This window comes from Channa argus, chromosome 2 (genome assembly GCF_033026475.1).
Source record: "Channa argus isolate prfri chromosome 2, Channa argus male v1.0, whole genome shotgun sequence".
In the NCBI taxonomy this organism is placed as follows: Eukaryota; Metazoa; Chordata; class Actinopteri; order Anabantiformes; family Channidae; genus Channa; species Channa argus.
This window is the reverse complement of record NC_090198.1, coordinates 30,599,713-30,620,864: the sequence shown is the minus strand read 5'-3', so window position 1 is coordinate 30,620,864 and position 21,152 is coordinate 30,599,713. Positions and strand designations below refer to the sequence as shown.

General features: G+C 41.8%; 1 protein-coding gene across 2 annotated transcripts; it reads right to left on the bottom strand.

Moving 5' to 3' along the window:
- Window positions 1–13: 13 nt before the first annotated feature.
- LOC137107734 (USP6 N-terminal-like protein) lies at window positions 14–20,580 on the bottom strand. 2 transcript variants are annotated; one of them, XM_067491660.1, is made up of 14 exons: window positions 20,390–20,580; window positions 15,806–15,879; window positions 12,285–12,370; window positions 12,145–12,184; window positions 11,836–11,916; window positions 10,705–10,812; window positions 9,784–9,893; window positions 6,666–6,714; window positions 5,672–5,792; window positions 5,486–5,580; window positions 5,286–5,351; window positions 4,228–4,327; window positions 3,381–3,533; window positions 14–2,876 (listed from the first exon to the last, which is right to left on the bottom strand). In XM_067491660.1, exons 2-14 carry the CDS (start codon window positions 15,869–15,871, stop codon window positions 2,209–2,211), a joined length of 1,743 nt encoding a protein of 580 aa, XP_067347761.1. In that variant the 5' UTR covers window positions 15,872–15,879; window positions 20,390–20,580; the 3' UTR covers window positions 14–2,208. The 2 variants fall into 2 exon arrangements, with proteins under 2 accessions (XP_067347761.1, XP_067347771.1); XM_067491670.1 differs by lacking the exon at window positions 20,390–20,580 and adding an exon at window positions 19,409–19,592.
- Window positions 20,581–21,152: the final 572 nt, after the last annotated feature.

The window sequence follows — 21,152 nt, the reverse complement described above, 5'->3', positions numbered from 1 at the left end:
AACGTCCACAAAAAAGTGCTGCATAATTTATTGTCCAACAAATGTGTAGCCAGTAATTAAACACAATGTCGTCCCCATCCCCTAAACACACACACACACACACACACACACACTGACCTGAAGTGCTGAACAGTGTAACAAGTTTGGTAATTAAAAAACACTGGAGGAAACGTCGTCACTTTGATACATAATAAATGAAAAGTTTTAGCATTAAAATGCAAAGGTCTTAAAAAGCCACAGCAAAATCCACAGAATTCCACATATTGGCCTCGGAATGTTTCTAATTAGAATAAAATCTAAAAGTTCTCCTTTCACAACATTTGTACTCTTCTTTGCTAATTCTAGAAAGAGACATGCTGAATCTAAACTGACCACAAGATGTCAGACCTTCACTATTTCTAAGCACAAAGCAGGAAAACTGGCTCTAACTCATCTGACCTACCATCTACAAGACTTTATATTTCTAATCACAACGTTAACAGAAGCTGAAACATCCAGATTATTTTCTCTAAGATGAAAACCAAAGCCTATTTGCACCTATTTATAGAAATATGCAGCAAATACTCGAGTTCTTCAAACAGATGTGCACAAGAGCAGTTGTTAAACAGCTGGATGCTTTTCTATGAGGATAAAACAATAAATTACTGAGCTAGAAAACCACTTGTTTTTAAAGGAGCTCAAAGTGTACAATCATAAGCAGTGAGCCAGCTCACCATGTCAGGGGTTTCATGTTCAAGTCCAACACCTGGAGGTCGTGTAGTCAATGTGAGTGATGTTCACAGAAGAACTGAGGCTGATCCACATAAGGCATCAAGACATTAGTACAAAAGATAAAACTGTAACTCTGCTAGCAAACATTTTGTTCTCTGACGTTATAAAAAAACTACAAGACTTTCTTGTAATGTAAAGGGTGATGCCTTTTTGTACACGTCTCCGTTGTTTGTGTGTGTAGTAAGACTTTCCAGGTAATCCAGACTTTTCCAGCCAAGCAGGAAACAGCATTGATGTCATGTTGAATCCACAGTGCTGTCAGATGTCTTCATGGAAACACCAGGGGCTGTTTTACCCAGCGAGATTCTAACGTGTTAAAGGACACGCTGAGGCCATGAAAAGTGAGAGAAGTGTCTGTCAGAGCGTTCTAGTGATGGTGATACCGGTGGTCATAGTAGTGTGGTGGAAGGTGACGGGGTTTTTACTGATCCTCACTATTTTAACTTCCTATTTTTTTTTCTACAATTCAAACCACATTTCTCAAATCTTTCTCTTCCCATAGAGGATTTGTGGAGGTTTTAGCCGAGCTCCAAAAACACTACATTTCCCATAATGCACCTGGCTTCAGCTTCTCTTCACTCAACTTCCTGTCTGATTCACACCCAGATCTTTAAACTTTGTTTCCTTATCTTTTAAGTCAAACTCACTGTCCAACTGGAAAGAGTTAAGTCCAGCAGGACAGCGTCCTCCACAGACACATCAGGTCTGTCTCCACAGTCTCCCTCTTTGCATTAAGGTGTATCTGAAGTCAATGAAGGATGTCGTTCCAAATTAAACATATTAAGTTCTGTTCTGTTCAGTACATTTTTGCACAGAACCAGGTCTGTGGGTGCTGTTCTCCATCACATCCAGTGACAGGACCTAATGGAAATGAGGAAATAATCAGATGTGTCCATATTTTGGAGAATTTGATTGCAAGCAGGGAAGAAAAGATCAATGCCTATAAGTAAAAATTGTGTTAATTTCAAGTTTAGGAAAATAATGAAATTGTTATGACTAGTAAAATTTTACAATAATAATGGTCTTTTTCATTATCGTTTATTTATTATTTTTAGTATTGTCCAATTAGGTTCTTCTTCTTCAAATCTAATGATGTGGATGAATGAGTACTTTTAACTACTGTGGGTGGAGATAATACCTGGAGTAACACCTACAGAAAGCATGAAAACATATTTCAATCGCTACAGTCATTACAAAACATTTTAGGTGAAAGAGTTTTAAATAATAACCTGACATATTGCCAATATTAATATTACTCCTGAAACTGACAGCACATTTCTAAGCCATTATTGCTTGACACTGGTGAGTTCTACGTCTGTAGGTCTTCACTGAAACATTACTGTAACTTCTGAAAACCTTTACAGAATGAGAGCAGATTGAATTTGTGCCACTGACGCATCCTATAATAAATGGAGAAGGAATATCATCATCTGGATTTTAATGCTCATTTAATGAAATGGCTGCATCCCGCGTCTCCTCTGATGCTGCACTTGAGTCCTTGTTTGTACACAGAGTGGAGGCCTGTTCCAGCAGCTGGACCAGGAAACTGTCCTCAGCTCTTTCTGCTTCTGACAGATTCTCAGACTGAGCCAGGTCCAAAGCCAGCGGGCCCAAATGAGCTACGGGTGCTGGACGAGTCCCTGGGGACCCGCAGGAGGGTTCGTCAGTGCTAAGAGCCACAGAGGTGTTTCCTATTGAGATCTGTGGAGCTAAGTGAAGTCCTGCGATGATGACTGCTTCAGGTATTTCTTGCCTCTCCGGATCTGGCTGATCAGTTGTGACCAACGTTTGGCTTCCTCGGGGCTGGTAAGGGGGAGGCCCCATCAGTGGGGAGCCATCAGGGGTTAGTGGGGCCTGGCTATGGATGATGATCGGGTCTGGGGAAGGAAGTGGGGCCTCTTCCTCCACAGCATCCATATCCCTGGGGTCTTTGGAAGGGCTCTGGTCTGGAGATATGGAGTCAGGCTGGTGGGTTATGATGTGGAGGCTCAGGCCTGCTCTGGGGTAACCACTGGCTGAGGACGACTTCCCTCCTGATGGGTGGACTGTCAACATCACCGGCAACTCCTGGCCCAGAGGCTTATATGGCAACTCATCGGACTTCCCTGAAAATAACCCAGGACACGAAGAATCTTTAGAACTGTGTAAACAGGTTTGGTGTCACTAAAGGTGCATTCCAACAAAAGCAGTTCCTGACTTAAAGCATCAGAAAGTTAAGTAAAATGAATCAGTTGACATATCAAAGCACAACCTTTCCATGTGTTCATGATATGCTGAATGGTATGTGACCGATCAGCCAATGCGCAGCCTTGCACACTCTACCTTAACAGTTACCGGAGCTTAGAACTACAGCCCTAGAAATAGATTTAGATCCTGGTTCCTTTCAGTGGCAAGGCAGGTAGCAGAACTAAGTTCCTCAAAAGGTTCTTGGCCCTCAGGTAAAGTTCCTGCAGTGACAACAGGCCTCTAGTGTTTCATATTTTACATGAAGAATGCTTAGGAAATATTAAATAAAGTGCCTAATATTGCTCAAGACACAATAACAAGAATGGCTGTAGGTTGTATCAATGCTGAAAGGACGACTCTCAGTGTTCTGTGCTGCTGTGTACCTGGAGGAGGAAGGTCAAGCTTCATCTTTCGCAGTTCAGACATGGAGGCTTGAAGTTGCTCGATGACCACGTCGTCACTGTAAAGGAAGTTCTGACCGATTCGCTCCTGAAGAAACTCTCTGAGCTCCTCAAGGGACATCTTCAGTAGCTGCTCTGCACACAAACACATGCAGGGATCTGCCCTGTGAAACTCATAAATTCCACCAAGGACGTGTACTGAAGCTGTTTCATGCATCACACATCTCAGTTAGTTGGAAGCAGATGTGTTCAAAACATATCAAATCATGGTTTTACTATCCACAGTTTCACACAAAGTCTATTCCAGGTGTCCAGTTCATTTTCTCCATCTGTAGTTTTGGCAAGTGACCACTTTTGAACCTTCCTGGTTGGATCATCAGTACAAAAAGATGTGTTTCCCAATTTCAGGTTGATTCATAAAAGTGATGGATAAGAACCAACCAATCATAGAGCTTCATGTTCTGTTGTTTGCAGCTTAATTTAAATGTTGTAGAAACCTGATTAAACATCTAGCAGCAAGTTAGTTAGCGTTAGTTTTGGATGAACGTAGTAACAATGGTAACATGAGCTCTGATCTACAGATCTACAACCAGCTGCTCATCCTGCAACTCAATGTAAGACACAGGTTGATGTGCATTTTATGAATTTTACATTAAAAAGATTTTCAAAGGCCCAAAAGTATCATAAACCTGTCAACTTTAGAAGCTTGTTAGACTGTGTCTGATTGTTGCATTTCTAAACCTACAAGCATCACTGGGATCTGAGTAGTTGTACTTATAGTAATACTAGAAAATGATTCATGTTTATGTGTGGAATTAGTCGTCCTTACTTTTGTGTATCTTCAGGATGGTGTAGGACATGGCGGTGAGCACTCTCTCTCCTTCCAGGATGAAAATGTCCCACAGGCGAAGGGTCAGAGTGAAGGGAGTCTGCAGGAAAACGAGTCACCAAATCACTGTGGTTTAGTCCAATTTGTTTATGACAGCAGTTTCACAGACTGAATCTTCAGCTCCGCTTCAGGCCGGAGTCAGAAGGTTTGTTTGGTTTGCATTCAGACCTCAGAAGCTCACAGGCCCCTCTGAGCCGAGTGATTCGGAGAGACGGAGAAGTGCTGACAGTGGCCGAACCCTTGCCAGACCACAGCCGCAGGATTGTGGGCATGCGTGGAGGAGACTAACAGCAGTTTAGCTTAACAGCTCCTAATGCTCTCGCCTGGTGCGACGTCTCAGAGCTCACATATCTCCGGATATTTTTTTCTTGCTGAAATCATGTAAAATGGTGTTTGAGAAAGCTCTTATTTTGGTAACTCGTGGAAATGACCTGTCACTCATAATTTTAAACTTTGGCCGATAATGCTTTGTGTTGACACAAGTTTACATTTCAGCAGGTGGCACCGTTTCCTCTTCCTGCACTGCTCTTCCTGGACTTTTCTCGGATATTGCTTTGATCCAAAGCCACTGCTTTGGATCGAACTGACCTTTGCCTGTGTTTTGGACGACACTTTGCAGCAACTTTTACATCTGGATCTAAAAACTACAAGGGGCCAAAAAGTGAACTGAAGTAGAGATTTTAAATATGGGCTTAGCTGTTTACACACTGAAAAAGATTTGTCTTCCTGACAATCCCTTTTTATGAAAATATTTCTACAGATTTTATACTTTAGAGATGAACCAACCATCAAGTACAAATGGCCTTGTAACATTCAGGTGTTGTGCTTTTATAATAAATACTTATCTTGTAATGCAAAGACGATTACGTGAGCTCTGGGCTTCGGTCCAATTGTTGCATTAACTGTGATGTAATTTTGGTTTTCACAGAGGCCGAGTTAAAGACCGATAGATGGAAAGCGGACAGAAAGCAAAGATATAACCCCATCAGGTTCCTCACCCTGTCAACAAAACACTGGAGGAACCATTTAGTGCTGTAAATCCCTGCAGACATCTGCTCTCTGTCCTAGAGAGAAAGAGACAGAGGAGGAGGATCAGTAACAAGATTTTAAAGTGCCAGGGAATCACATCAAATTTTATCACAAGTCTTTCCTCGCCCTCATTTTGTGTTCTGAAACCCTTGTAGAATTATGGCCTCACCAGATGTTTCTTCAGCTTGGGGATTAGTTTAGAAACAATTTGATCATGATGTGTCTGAAATCGCTGCAGTTTGGGAAACCCGGGAACAAAAAACCCTTAGAGAGAGAGAGCAGAGGGACACGTTTTAATCCCACTAAATAAGAGTCCAAATCACGTGGAAAACACGCGTTCAATGTGACTTCTCACCGTGCATCGCGTGCTTCTGGTTGGTCAGCAGCTGCGCGAGGGCCCAGAAGGCGTCTTCTTCATTCATGAACATGAGCAGCAGAGCAGCAATCTGACTCATCCCCTGGCAGTAGCTCACCTCCTGCAGGTGTCAGGACAGAAAGAAAAACTCAATCACATTCACGGGTTCAGGGTATTTGGGTTTTTCCTGATTGGCCTGGTTGTAAGTCAGCACAGTGAGACCTGGACCACAAACCTTAGGGACAAAAGAGTGGACATAACTCTGTGCTTTAGTGTCCACAAAACGGTAACAAATGTCATTTGGTTGGTCTGACACTGAAACATCTCTACTGTATGTGCAACAGAGACAACTATGACGATGGACATGTTATTTCTGAGCCTCTTCACCCCCAGTAAGCAGACGGGCTTGAAGATCAACGGCTTTCGGCTTGTCCCTTTTGGGTTTTTGTCTTGTCCCTTTTCAAGTTTTTTCTGCCGGATCCTCTTCTTACCACAACCCTCACATTTTTATCTGGGTTTGGGACCGACACCAAGGTAGCTGACCACACCTGGTGGGGTGGGATTCGAACACAGGGCCTTCTGCATCGCAACCCAATGCTCTTCCACTGAGCCACCAGGCTTAAAGAACATGAGCCATTTCCACACAGTATTATTGATATTATCTGACAGTACGATCTTCTCAGTTCAGCAACAGATAATAATCACCTTCATATGTTTAATGCTACATCCAGCAGAAACCATGTTACTGAGAATCTCTCCATTTTCATAATATTGTTTTAATAATCAGGAAATTGTACAGCTTGTGAAAGTAGAGTGGTGTCAGATATGACAGTGCTGTGTCAGCAGGCACTGACTGAACCAGCGTAAGAAACTATGCTGCACTAGTGGAAAAAGCAAACTATGGCTCCACTCTGCTGCAGAATTCCAGATTTTGTCAGTTAGATCCAATTGCTGATTTAATGTTTTACGTGATGGAGGGAAAACAGCTACTTACTGTGTTGTAGACTGAATATGCAGAAAGGACATGGAAGAGAGCCTGCTGCCTGGAGAACAGAGGAGCAAAATTAAAGAGAGAAACAGCACAAAATTATTATTTCAGTAATGGCCTCAAAAACCTTATGAATCACATTGTTCACCATGAGCTCTGCTACCATATTTCTCCTTCACTAGCTTCTCTCCATTGGCTTCCCATTAAATCTAGAATAGAATTTAAAACCCTGCTTCTTACATATAAAGCTCTGAACGTTTAGGCTCCATCATATATAGAAGATCTCATAGCACCATATCATCCCAGTAGACCACTTCGCTCTCAGAATGCAGGCCTACTTTTGGTTCCCAGAATTTCCAAAGGTAAAATGGGAGGCAGAGCCTTTAGCTATCAAGCTCCTCTCCTGTGGAACCAGCTCCCAGTTCAGATTCAGGAAGCAGACACCCTCTCTACTTTTAAGTCTAGACTATGGACTTTTTCCTCTCCACTGTTGTCTAGGGCTTGTCTGTTGGGTTCTCGCTATACATCTTCATAGTATTGACTTTATTCTGTAAAGTTCCCTGAGATGACTTTGTTGTGTATTGGGGCTACATAAATAAAGTGGAATTGAATTGAAATTGATCATAAATCGCTGCTGCTCTTAAAAACAAATAATTTTATGTGGTTAGTTCACAGATGATCTGCAACCCATTCTGCAAATGTCCACAGACTAGTGCATTCAGACATCATCATCTCTGCTCATTGTGCTCAAGCTTTTTGTTTTGTGCAGCTTTCATATCACACACACACCAATGTATCTTTTCTTACTTTCAACAAAAACACCAAAACCTTACAGACCACCTATAGTTTCTAAATTTGACATAAACTCCACTGTGTAGCAACATGATGTTTGCATCTAAAAAAGCTCTTTACTTCTGTGTGAATAGATTCAGTGCCTGGTTTTGTATAAATGAAACTTATACCTTCCTTAAGTCATGAGACGTTTTGCAATATTTGACGTATTAAATTATTCCAAGCTGTGCATCAGTTAAACATTCTCCTTATTACAATGTGTTACCAGCACAAATCCACAACAATTCAACACCTCATTAAAAAAAATCACTAAACAATCTGCACTTATTATACAATGTAGTAGGAGTCCATCTATAGTAGATGGTCAGAAATGGAAATGAAAGATTTCAGATGCATTTCCTTCCACAAGAGGTCTCACTCTGCTCTTTTTTAAATGGACCAAACTGAAAGAAAGTAACAACAAGGGAACTTGGGAAATGCAGACAACCACAACACAGATAACAGAACGAGAGCGAATCGTAGAGAACACAAAGAACAAATGCAGAACACAAAACAGAGAGAGGACAGAAGAAAACAGAAACACAAATAACACAATGCAAAAAGAAAAGTGAACCAAAAACACAATTCTCTGTGAGAAACACAGAACCCAGAGAACCTCCTCTCAGTCTCTATAAAAAGGATCATTTGTGCAGGGCCACTGAACTCCTGGTAAATATTCAAGCGTTTCCCTCGCCCGGACTTTCCACTGCTGCTGCCGGACAGGCTTGCGGTCTGTTGACTGTGAGTGACATCACTGTGTTACGGGATCGGGTTCCACACAGACCCAGCTCCATCCTGAACACAACCTGACCACGTCTATCGCACTCGGCCCAGGGTCACACCGAGGTCGCAAAATCAAGGCTGCTTGTGCTTTTCTTCCTCCTGAATCTGAATTGGCCTGAAATGATCAGCTCCAGGAACAAAATGAACAATGGAACAAATCCTGCCAAATGTATATGGACATCAGGTCATTTCAGTTTCAGACTTACAAGCGTATTGACTTGTATTTATGTAGTCACATACTTTTGGCCATTAGGTCATGTCTGTATGTTCGAATTTTAAGGAGCTGTGAAGAGATGAAGAGGAAGAAAAAGCACCATACCAGGAGAAATTAAACCACAATAGCAACAACAGTATTTGGAAAAGTAAGATCTAAGAGTTCAGGCAGCACTGACCTACTGTGGAGACACAGACTACAGCTCACTAACAGAATGACAGGAGGATGCTCACAAGATGGGGCCTGCACCCCCCAGCGGCTAATAAGGTGTGAAGTCAACTTCATATTCACTATTTTGTAATTACTATTTGCATCATTACTACAGGCTAGAAATACTGTTGTAAAGTAAAGTAACAGGACCTTAAGTAAAAGTACAAAACTATTAACAAAAAAAGTAAAAATACTCTTGTAGAATGTCATTTTTTTAAATCAATGAACACATTATTGGGTTATAATTATTGATGAATTAAAACGTGTTCATTACTTTAATGTTGCTGTACTTTGTTTTCATGATCATATGTTTTGAATCTAATTATTATATTGTGAATTACTGGGTAGATAGTGAATTTCAGTCTGATGATTATACTGTATTGTGTCTTATTAATCAGAATCTGAAAAGTAACTATAGCTATCAGATAAGTGTAGTGGAGTAAAATTATTTGCCTCTAAAATGTAGGTAAATGTAAGTTAGAAAGAATCAGAAAATGAAAGTAAAGTAAAGGAAATAGCCTCAAAACATCAAAAAAACGCTTGATAAATTATAAATGTTGAAACCTGGCATCAAACATTTTTACCTCTTTAAGTTTTAAAACTGGCAGAAAATCCCCACTGTGGTGTGTTTTCTCTCCAACACTGTAAAAAGTCTTAAAGGAACAATAATGTGGTTGAGCGGTCGTCCACTAATCTCCCAGTTGTTGGTTCCCCGGCTCCTCCGGTCATATGTCATTGTTCTTGAGCAGGACACTGAACCACAACTTAGTTGCTCCTGGTGAGTGTTGGCCAGCTGCAGAGCAGCTCCCCCATCGGTGTGTGAGTGTGAGTGTGAGTGTGAATGGGTGAATAAGAAGCAGCGTAAAACCCTTTGAGGGCCAATAGGTAGAAAAGCGCTACATAAGTGCAGAACATTTACCATTTACTGTTATGCATTCACAATTACAGCATGTGAACATCCACTGATTATGCAGTAAATGCTGTGAATACGCGTGTTACGATTATGAATTTCAGCTCTGTAAAGTGAGTGTGACCTGCTGAAAATCAGTTTGAGGTGGAGGATCTGCCACAACTCGTGAAACTTACTTGACTCCAAAACGGTCCATGAACATGATGTGGTTTCGAAAGGTCCTGTTGATGTCCAGGTCGATCTGCTTGATCTCAGACGAGTTCAGTCTGGCCTGCTCCTTCATTTTCTGGGAGGGGAAACAGAGCCAGTGGGGATGGGGTCAGCAAGGTAAGAGCAAAACAAAAATGGACCGGACTCAAAACGACTTTTAGCAGTTTTCAAATAAAAGCCAGACAGAGTAAATGTCATCAGAACATCAGAAACAAATATACAAAAACGACTTGAAACGACTAAATTGACAACACAGGTGAAGCATTAAGAAATCACTGCAAACAGCTTCAACACAACAGAAATGAGTCGGGAGCAACAAAAAAAAAATACATCTACAAATGTTTATTATTTGCTGAAACGCTCACTAATAGAGATTTATTACAAGCTAAAATTAGCCCAGTTAATGTATCCGTCCAACTCTAGTCACAAGATACATCTAGTCCAGGGGTCACCAACCTTTTTGAAACTGAGAGCGACTTCTTGAGTACAGATTAATGTGAAGGGCTACGAGTTTGATAAACACTTTTAAAATATCAAATTTGCTCAATTTACCTTTAATTATATGTTATTATTAATATTTATTAAATGAATGATATTCATCTAAGTGAAGACACAGATCATGGTAATGATTTATCACAATAACTATCAAATGTGATTTAAAAAAGAATAGCAACAAAAAAATTGGATGCATCTTAGAACAGGCCCGCTGGCTACTCATGTGGTCCTTGCGGGCGACCTGGTGCCCACGGGCACCATGTTGGTGACCCCTGATCTAGTCCATTTAAACTTTTCCAGGTGGGAAAATGCCTCTGTCACACACTTTATGCACAGAGGCTGCAATTCTTTCACAAAATGTCTGCAGGCTGGCTCATATTCTGAATACTTACCTCGTACTTGCCCTCGTTCTCCTTCTTGGTCGTCTCCACGTCCAGCATCAGTGCCCAGGCCCGGCCTCTGAGCTGCAGGGGAATCCCCTTGTACGCCCGCTTCACCATCTGACAGCACCGAGCACAGGGACACAAACATCTTTCATACAGTTTTATAGAGCAAGAGTGAATCTATGGAAAGTGCCTTGCTGCCTTGTACCTCACTTGTAAGTCGCTTTGGATAAAAGCGTCTGCTAAATGACTAAATGTAAATGTAATGTAAATGGAAAGTTTAACCACCAACCACAACATTCGCAGGAACAAAGCAACAGGTTTTCACATTTCAGTCATCCTCAGGATACTTTACCAAAAGACTGTGTGTATTTTTGTCTCCTAATGATTAAGAATGGTAGTGTTTTTGTTCACCTGGGTGGATTCGAAGGGTTAAAAACATCCCAACTCCACATGCTGGCAGCTTTGTCCGGCAATAGGACTTGAGATAATTAGTTAGTAGAAAAGATGCTATATAATCATTTTCAAATTGGCAGATATCACAGTCTCAGCAGAGAGGATTTGCCATAAAAACACCATAACATGAATGTTTTTTTTTGCAGAATTTGCACTTAAGAAACTAACTGACTGATCAGATCGAGACTGGAGGTGAAGACACACAGTTACTACATTTCAGGAATCAAAGAGGCTGAAAATCTGTGTACAGCTACTGAGGAGAGAAAACAAATCTATGCCGTTTACATATGTTGCCAACCTGCAAAGATGTAACTGTCCAAACACACATGTGCCTACTTGAATGGATCCGTTATTATATCTGTTGCTCAGTTTTTACTTCTGTGGCTGGAGGTTTCGTCTCCACTGTCACAGCACACAGAGGTCAAAGTTCAAAACACCCTGACCTGTGAGTACGCACAAATCCGTGCCACAGTTAACAGATGGGATATAAGGGGTTTCAGAGCCTCAGCAAGGCCCCGTTATTCCGAATGACAGGGACACTCGCTGTGATTCACTGTGACCTCACAGGCTCATTGACAAAAACGACACCTGCATCCACTTTAGCAGCAAAGTGTTTCTGGACAAAGTAATAACTTAGGTTGGTTTCCAGCTCTAAGGCTCGTGTGCATTCAGCCTGATACTCACCCTGTCACTGTTCTTGTATTTATCCCATTTCTTCACCATCTTCAGCCATTTCTCTACTCTCTCAATTTCCTGCTGCTTCAGCTGTGAAGAGAAAGAAGCTGCTCAACAAAAACATATCGGGACAAGTCATAAAACTGCAAACTTGACCTGACTAAACATTAATAATTCATCGGTTTTAAAATAAATCTTCTAACAACATCCATTTTTGTAGTGATAACATCTGATTACAAATGTACTAAAATAAACACAGAACGTGATGAATGGTGCTGATGAAGAGACACTGCTCCACCACAGCTCTGTCGTCTTTACCTTCTCCTCATGTGCAGTCGGGGCTGGTAGCTCATCCTCACTGAAAAAGAAAATGGAACCTCATCAGCTACAAACCGGCAGCGATTTCTGCACAGCACCAACAACCTGCATGAAGCTACTGTAACAGCGGACCAACTTACTGCATGAAGCCGAAGCGGTCGACGACTCTGTACATGCTGTAGTCACCATCTTCCCAAGGGTTGACCTCCACCCCACCGTGTCGTCCCTGGAGACACAGACATGCACAACTTTCTTATGTGGATGTGAAAAACATGCACACAAACATTGCATGTACCTGAACCTTTGTACCAAAACTAGCAGCGTCTTTTCAGATACTAGAAAGTGTGATACTGACGAGCCTACAGGAAAGTAAGTGCATTATTTTGTGGGTAACAGGTTACACTGGTTAAACTGGTTATTCTTTAGAATGGCGTCGCATTAGATCCTAGTAAACACAAACTTCAGAATTATTTGATTTCTAATGCAACATATTCTTCTGAGAAGTGACAAGGAGTCTTTCAGAAAGATTGTTCTAATAATGCTAATTTTCATAGTAATTGTATCGTAATTATTCTCAGAAAAACTCCTCTGGCCTCTGAGGGGGGAAGCCACCAGAAGTAGCTCTTTGACAAGTCAAACTGTGCCAAAGTGTGTAATGTCAGACTCAGTCCAGGCCAAGCATGAGTTCAGAACCAGCACAAACGTTACAAGTTTAATGTTTGTATCATGGAAAAACTCATTTTAGCCAAAATCTGATGTGGTGTTGACATAACAGAGAGGGAACTGTAGGAGGGACTGAATAACAGCTCTGCTGTGTGGTTGGTTGGCTGCTTGTCTGGAAAACATCCAACAGCCTCCTGATCTCAGTGGGGGGGAGGGGGGGGCACGAAGAGAGTACGGCTTCCATGTGGTTGAGTCGGCACTCTCAGCCCCAGAGGCTCCGTGAGTGATGTCAGCGTCATGAAAGTGAGAGGACTAAAAATAATTTCTCGCTGAGGCCGCGAGGGTCGGCACATCAGAGCCAGACAAGACTGAATGTAAATCTGTTGCTGAGAAATCTGCTGATTTACTATGACTGGATTCAGAAATGGAATTCAACCTACAGTTCCACACACAAAAAGGAGAAACTGAATGTCATTTGTTCCTGAATTACACACATATCCCTGTGTGGGAGTCAACGGCCGTCTGAGCCAGAGCGGAGTGTTAAACCTCTAACAGTTTCCAGTTGTAAAAGCTCAATAATACAAAATGCAAAACAGCATTAACTGCCACTGATCGTCTGATAAGTTTAACGACGTCAGATGATCAGCAGTGATTTTATTTCTGTTATTTCACCTGAAAACATGCCCCTAAACGATTTATCAAGGTGATCGATGCTGTTCCATTTTACATTATTACTCATTACTGTGCAGACAGCATGTTACTGTGGCAGCTAACGGCCGGGTTTTAATTACTTATGTATTTGCTCATTGTTTGTAAAATATTCAGAAAATACTGAGAAACGTCATCACAGTTCCCCGGAGCCCAAAACGAAAAGAAAACTGCAACAACCGGAAACTATTAAAGCAGCTGTTCTGTGTTATCTGCTGTGGTAATACTGTGTACAACAGTATTATGTTAACATGTTAAATCGAACCGCACCAACAATGTCTGATGGACTGGCAGCGAGGAAGAAGACAGTCTCGGTCGGACTGGGAGACACAGTGTTTCTGACCCTGAAGAAACGGCTGCAAGCTCCTGAAACGACACGGTCAAACATACCTGCCAGCCAATCAACACGTTCACCTGTGGCTCGTTTTGTGACAGTGTAACACACACATGCAAACACTGTACAAAAAAAAACATCACATCACTAGTACGACTACGGCTGTAACAATGTAAACACGTTTATGAACCTTTATGTTGTGTTGCTGATTTTTTTTCCAAGCATCTACAAACAGAAAGAAGTTCACACAGGCCCCGGAGGTCAGTGTCAAGATCATTCTTATCTCAGGACAGACTGTGTCTGATAAGAAGTCCTCAGGTCTCTGACAGGATGATATGGGTTCTGGAGTTCTGCAGCACAACCGAAGGCAAAAACCTTTAGCAGCTTGTAGACAAACAGCAGGATCAGCTTCAACAGGGAGGTGAGGATGAAGGTAATGTGGTTCTTTTTCTGGGCCGTTTTGTTATTGCAACAGAATTCTGTAATAATTGGAGATGTGCTAAAGATCACTGAGTGGCACCAATGTCTAAACAGTAATTTTTCCACCAAGAATTCAAAGAAAAATGTGGAGGATCGTCACGATTTCATTTTTCTTTAGGATATAACGTGGAGTCAGTTCAGGCCTGTTGGCTTCACATCACTTCTGGTTCCAACTGGGGTAGTTTTAGCCCAAACTAGAAAAGATTTGAATTTGATGTTATGGCACCAGAAAACTGAGAATTATTCCCTTTATGAAGTTCAAGGTTTTCAGAGTCTTGGTCAGAACTTAGGCTAAAGATGTTTAGAAGCCACCTCTTAAAATGACATCTACATGTAACTAAACTGCTAATACAATTACATTGTTGTAGGGGACATTGTGTCCCAATGAGACATGTTTTTTGAAGGAATGAACTGCAACATCTAAAGCATATTACAGGGAGGGTGGTGGACACAGGAAGTGCAGGATCGTCCCATTACAGACCCAAGTTTGACTGTGTAGTTTAGGCAACAGAAGCACTTGGGTTAAGGTTAGAGAAGGATCATGCGACTTATCATTTTCTCTTCGTCCAAACCGCAATCGGACCCTAACAATAACCAATGCTGTGCCAGACTAAACACAACCATAACAAAACCTATTAACACAAACCGAATGCTGTAAGCTGCAAGTTGTCTGGAAAGCCCGAGGTAAACGTGGGGGCTGGTGTAGCTTCAGCAGGAATGTGGGCGTTATATCAAACCATCGAAGTGACGAAGTGGAACAAAGCGCAGTTTGCAGCTTAAACTGTGATGAGCTTTGATGAATTAGTTAAAGAACCTACACAGGTACTGGGACCCCGGTGAGGGGATTGGACACTCTGGACGTATGTCTGCTTTTCATTTTCTGCCTTCACTTTTCATGTTCAGCTTTAATGTTAGTTTCAGTCAGATTTAATATCTCTGGCCATCGTTGTCCAATCACAACAAACCACAGCCACAAACATGTTATTACACAACCTGTTATTAATGCACTTTGGCAGAATACTCACATCCACCCACACATACTGTATTCAAACTCACTGCGTATTGTCCACCTCCCATGTACAAATACGCTGCCCACAAACGTTTGAATTCACGCTTTCGCCATTTGTAGTGTATCTGTTGGTTCTTTTAACCACAAACCCAGCTGAGTGTGAACTATTCCTGCTACAGAAAAACAACACGCAGCACAGGACGTGATGTAGACTCATTTCTCCAACTATTAATAACATCATGAGCTTCATACGCTAAGTACATGAGAGAAGATCAGACATCTGTTTCAAATCAATATTTCCAAATCAAATTTAAATAAATTCAATTTGATAAATATAGTACGTGTCCAACAGATTTCAGTTCATCTGTGCTCTGATATGAACAACAACAACAACAACAACAACTGTAGAAAATTTCCAAATCAAAAACATTTTTTGATTGTTCTTTGTGCTGGAAGCACAAACTCACCGTGGCATATTTCACGATGATATCAGCACGTTCTTCTGCTATTAGAGTCTCGATGTCTTTCTTCATGTCAATACCTGCACAGTGAGGAGAAAAAGACATTAGAGCTGCACAAAAACAACAACAACAAGAAAAGATGACGCAGAAAAAGAACAACACAGCTGATAGTTGTGGGTGACTGTTGGTCTCCAAACCAGCAGGCTGAGCTGCTACTGCTGACAGAAACAGACGCTCACTTAACTACAGTTAGTTGCACGATACATCTTCTTCATTTTTTTAAAATTAAAGTCAAGGAATTAGGTGATAATATAATTGAAAAACTAATCAACTCTTTTCATTAATAGCAAATACTCTCAGCTCAGAGTTTCTTTGACCCATACCAGACAAAACACAGTGAAGGCATCTCTGAGGGCCCTGAAAAACTAGTGATCATGGAAATAACTGTCTGGTTAATCATCGATGAAAATGAGTGATAGTGATAGAAAGTAAAAATTAGCTGCACAAAGGGACTATGTCACAGACAAAAGGAAACCAATCAAAGTTTTGGGTTTCGATATTCTGATGATGTCAACACTGTGCTCAAGATAATCTTACGCAGAAGGTAGTTTCTTGCTGTAAATCGTGATGTCTGTGCAGAACCTATTCACAACTGTAACTGGGAAGGAAAAGACTGGATCATTGGATCATATCTTCGTTAGCGCTTGCTAATGCTGATTTCTTTTATTTATAATGATTCCATACTTACGTGAATTTGATTGTACTTTGGAAAGTGACAGACTAATAAAGAGAAGCATTTAGACGGAACATAGATTGAGACGGTTGTTAATTTAATCTAATTAACAGCTTTTAAATGATGTAAAAAATATGAGTATTTTTACCATAATCATGCTGAGAGCAACATGTAATATATTCTGCCCGTGCAGATGAAGTTATGCTTGTGATTGTTGCATTAAAGTAAGGAAATAAGCTCAGTGAGGGAGCATCTTTATTTAGTCTGAATGGTTTGAACTCAAGCTACCATACAAATAACTGTGAGTGGAATATGGTTCCCAGGTGACAGATCAATGAGATTTGGCCCCATAATTAACATATTCTCTAACTAGTTCTATATTTAACAGGTCCCAGACTGTTAAAAAGCATTAGTGCCACTCACAGCTCCAGGAACAGCCCTGCTCATCAGCAAACCACTAATATTAGAGACATTTGGACATGATTGGACAGTGTACTGCAGATGTGTCCATTACACAGACGCAGAGAAACAGGTTTAACACAAGAGAGCTGGACTGTTACAGGCTGCAGTAATCAGTAAAAGTGTTAGTGCTCATATGACTGTACCTACACCCCCACCCACCAGCCTCCTACATGACAGCTGCCTCACACCTACACTCAGTGCTGCTGAGAGTAACATGGAAAAATCTACTGCTACAAATATTTATAGTGCGCCGCTTAACTTCTGTGTTCGCTTCTGTTCAGCGGCGTCTCCCAGGCTAAAGGTTGACGAGTACAATCAGCGGTGTGATAGCATCTACAGTATTTGAGCCACTTTTGTGTGTGTGTTTAAAGAATGAACGCACACAACCCCTGCTGGAGCTGCAGGGCTGCTGCTAAAATCATCCCCAAACACAGAGGCGGGGGTATTAATCCTGCTTAATCTACATTCACTGTACAGATCTACACCAGAACCAAGATCCCACGTTTTAATCTGGACACACAACATGATACACAAACCATCTGGATTAGGATTTTCTCCAAAGCAGGATTATGCAATGAAAAAGTATGTAACTCCCAATGCATGAACAAAGAGCTGTGAGCTTACAGGAACTGCAGTGGGACCAGCAGACAGCAGGACACCAGAGTAACGATAAAAGTCAAAAACTAAAGCTGAGATACCTGGTATGTGGATAACACACGTAGTATTTGTTAGATGTTCTTCCTCATCACTGCTCTTTTAAAGCATGACCAGGTGTTTGTCCATCAATACATTTTGCATGGTCCATCATTCAGCAGCAGTTTGAAGCCATAAGGACACAGATGGGTCCAGAAACAATGTCAGACGTTGGAGCTGTGGCTATGACTTGCATCTGAGCACAAATCCAGAACTCACTGATTATAAAGTTACAGAAACCCTGATGATCAGTGGATCTGGTGCCAGATGAAATTAAAGCACCATCTGATTGTGTGATAGCATAAGTTATATCTCAGTGAGAATCTGTCAAACCCTACAACATCAGTAACATGAGGGAAGCCAGCTGAAGAGGTATCTACCTGGTTAATCGTAGTACTAAAGAAGCAACCTGCTGAAAACCCCACTGAGCTGATACAATCTCATTTTACAAGCCCAACATTTGCAAAATGCAAAGAGCTACATATGTTTGTAGCAGTAGCCTTCCAGTAACAGTTACTGTGTCACGGTTTAACAGTGGGTCCAATGTGGGTCAACTAGATTAAATTATTCAGGGACATATTTGGTCAGAGTCACAGTTACAGCAGAGCGAGGAGGATGGTGCAGCTTCATCACCAGCACATCAGCCAGATGCGAGCCTTGTTGTGTAAAGGTAAAATTGCTCAGATATTAGACAAAATGAGGAACAAAACTGCTACTAAAATTAGTTTTTATCCTTACGAAAAAAAAAAAAAAAAACTTATAAAACTTTAAGACAAGATTGAAAAATAATGAGTAAAATAAGAATTTACTATAACACGACTTCGTAGCTACGTCTTATGTGGGATATGAAGGAATAATAACGACATATTTGTAGGGGATCACTAAACAGTGGGGTTATAAATAGGCTTTGGCTTCAGCCTGCACCAGATGCGAGATCATGTCAGATCCTCTATTGATGCAATAATGTGAATGATGAATATTCATATAATTCTAAAGACCAAAAATGAATGAATGACTCTTTACTAAACTCAAGATTTAACCAATGAACATCAGAAAAGTGTGAAAAGATTCCGCTACAGGTGCTTGGAGCTTAAGATGATGCCTTCAGGTGCCTGCTCGTTAGGTGTCAGAACTAGTCACAGATTTCAGGAGAAGAGACACGTTTGCTCCTCGATACGTGACGTAAAGCTCAGCATTGTTGTTGTTGACTCATGGCTTTGACTAAAGTGAACCTATAAGCTTCAGGACTTCAGGTCAGTCTGGTGAACTTTATGCAGCAAATTAGATTGTTTTGTTTAGCTGTGAGTCTCCAAATTACAACAGTTTTCTGTGCAGCTGAAAGCAGCAACAAATCATCTTCTCACTGAAAAAAAAACAGCCGGATTGTTGATGCGATGATCACTGAAAAACAAATCAATTTAAATCCGTCCATCTCTGATGTGATGCAAGTTCCTGCTCTTTCTGAGACATTTTCACTTGGCAGCAGTGAACATTTGGAAGGACTTGAATTGAATAATGTGAGGTTTTTTTTCCAGTGATGATCGAAAAGCTCCTGAATTTCTGAGACCTTTACTTTTGAGGTTTTTGGCCCGATTCTGCCCATCAACATCACTGACATTTCCGACGCTCAGACACTTCAGCTGGATTTCCTGTGATTTAATGCATCGTAACTTTGCAGCTAATGAGCTGCAGAGCTTCGTGGAGGAAGGCTGATAGCTTACAGAAGCTTTAAATACGAGCTGCCGTCTGAAGCATATGGCTGCGGCCTCATGTGGTCAGCGCAGTAAATCACAGAGGAGCTCTGGCTGTGGGCCCAGGCTGAAGGGTGGAGGCCCAAACTGAAGAGAGTGCAGAGGCCGGGTGGCAGAGACTGATGGTTTTCTCACTGGGTGATCTGTGCACAAACTGTCATGTGTCTGTGTTAAACATACGAAACCAGGCTGTAAAAACATCTTCTGCTACTGTAACTTTCACCTCCAACTCTTTACTGGTGCGTCTTACACAACATGGAGCTCTTGTTGATTCCAAATGTGGATGATGTGTAACAGAATAAAAATAGTTTCACTCACCTCCATCTGCTTTAATGTGGTTTAAAGTCCCGTTTTCTTAACTGATTTTTTTGTCTAAACACAAGTGTTTGTCCAGCAGTTGTCTTCATAATGAGCAGATTTGTGTTTCATGTTTTCAGCTCAGTTCGTTCTTGTTCAAACTACTGTACTAATTATCAGGCCAATTGTGTCAGTGTGTGAGAAAACAAAGACCCTGTCCCCTGCGACAGGGTCTCTTCTGTCAGAGGTCACTTTGATCATCGAGCTGCGATTCGTGCAGATATTGAGCTTCCTGCCATTTTGGAAAATGATATTTTTCAAATATTAGTTTACCTGAGCTGCACTAAACACACACACACACACACACACACACACACACACACACACACACAGAAGTGTGTTGTGGTGAACTTCCGTGTGATGCAGCAGCAGCAGCTCCTGCAGGCCGGAGCTGCTGCCACCGTCTCAATCAGCGGGACATGGAAGCTGGAGGATGCCGAGACAAACCCCTGACGGTGCAGAGCTGGACCTTTACCGGTACTAAGAACCGCTATCTGATGGTAAACAAACCCACAGCCCCTGACAGATCACGCGAGACCTTTATTCCGATGAGAAAAATGAACAAAAGCAGGCGCTAAATCACCGCGTAATTACCGTGTTTCTTGGCTTTGTTCCTGACACGGCTCCGGTTCCTCTGGGCATTCTTCGGTCAAAGTGCCGCTCCTGCAGAACAAACCGCCGGCCTGACGACAATAGCCTCCCCCCGTCAGTCCATAGCTCACCACCACAGAGGAGGTCCTGATCCAGGATCGGAGGCGCACTGAGCAGGCGCCGCAGCGTGGCAGCCGTCAGCCGTGACAGGGCTCGCAGCTCCGGCCTTAAAGGAACAGAAACTCCGGGAGCAGCTGCTGCCACAGTCCGACACCGACGCTCGGAGGCTCGCTGAGGTTTGCTGCTGCCGCCATCTGCTGGACACAGTCACTAACGCAGGGATGGAGACAGGAGGACGAAGAGACCTTGTGTCTCTCTGTGGGCATCCAGCTGTTTTTGCTCGGCTGGGGTCAAGTTTCATTGCGAGTCTGTACGTAGTAGTTTTGAGTCGTTTTACATCCGTTTTTTTGGTTCAATTAGATTCATTCTGTTTGCTTGTGTTTTATTCCTCTGCCGACTCCTTGTCATCAATTTGAATCTATTTTTGCTCATTTTAAGTCATTGTACACATTCAGGTCCTTGTTCTGAACGAGGTCTGTGTGTTTGAGCCTCTCGGTTGTCGTGTTTAACCTGGTCTCATGTGAGTCTGTAGTGACTGGGTTTGATAGTGGGGAAGGACCAGAGGCTGAAATAACTGCTTTAGGATCCGTTTAAGTGTCACTATTAAAACTTTGTGAAGACAGTAAGAAAAGCCACAAACAGCTCA

What these genes read in the sequence shown, in the direction of transcription:
- LOC137107734 (XM_067491660.1), bottom strand. Translation starts at nt 15,871, where the DNA reads ATGAAGAAAGACATCGAGACTCTAATAGCAGAAGAACGTGCTGATATC. An exon ending in AGAACGAGGGCAAGTACGAG is followed by an intron (nt 9,894 to 10,704) that starts GTAAGTATTCAG and finishes TTCCCCTCCCAG; the next exon opens with AAAATGAAGGAGCAGGCCAG. An exon ending in CATATTCAGTCTACAACACA is followed by an intron (nt 5,793 to 6,665) that starts GTAAGTAGCTGT and finishes TGACACCTGCAG; the next exon opens with GAGGTGAGCTACTGCCAGGG.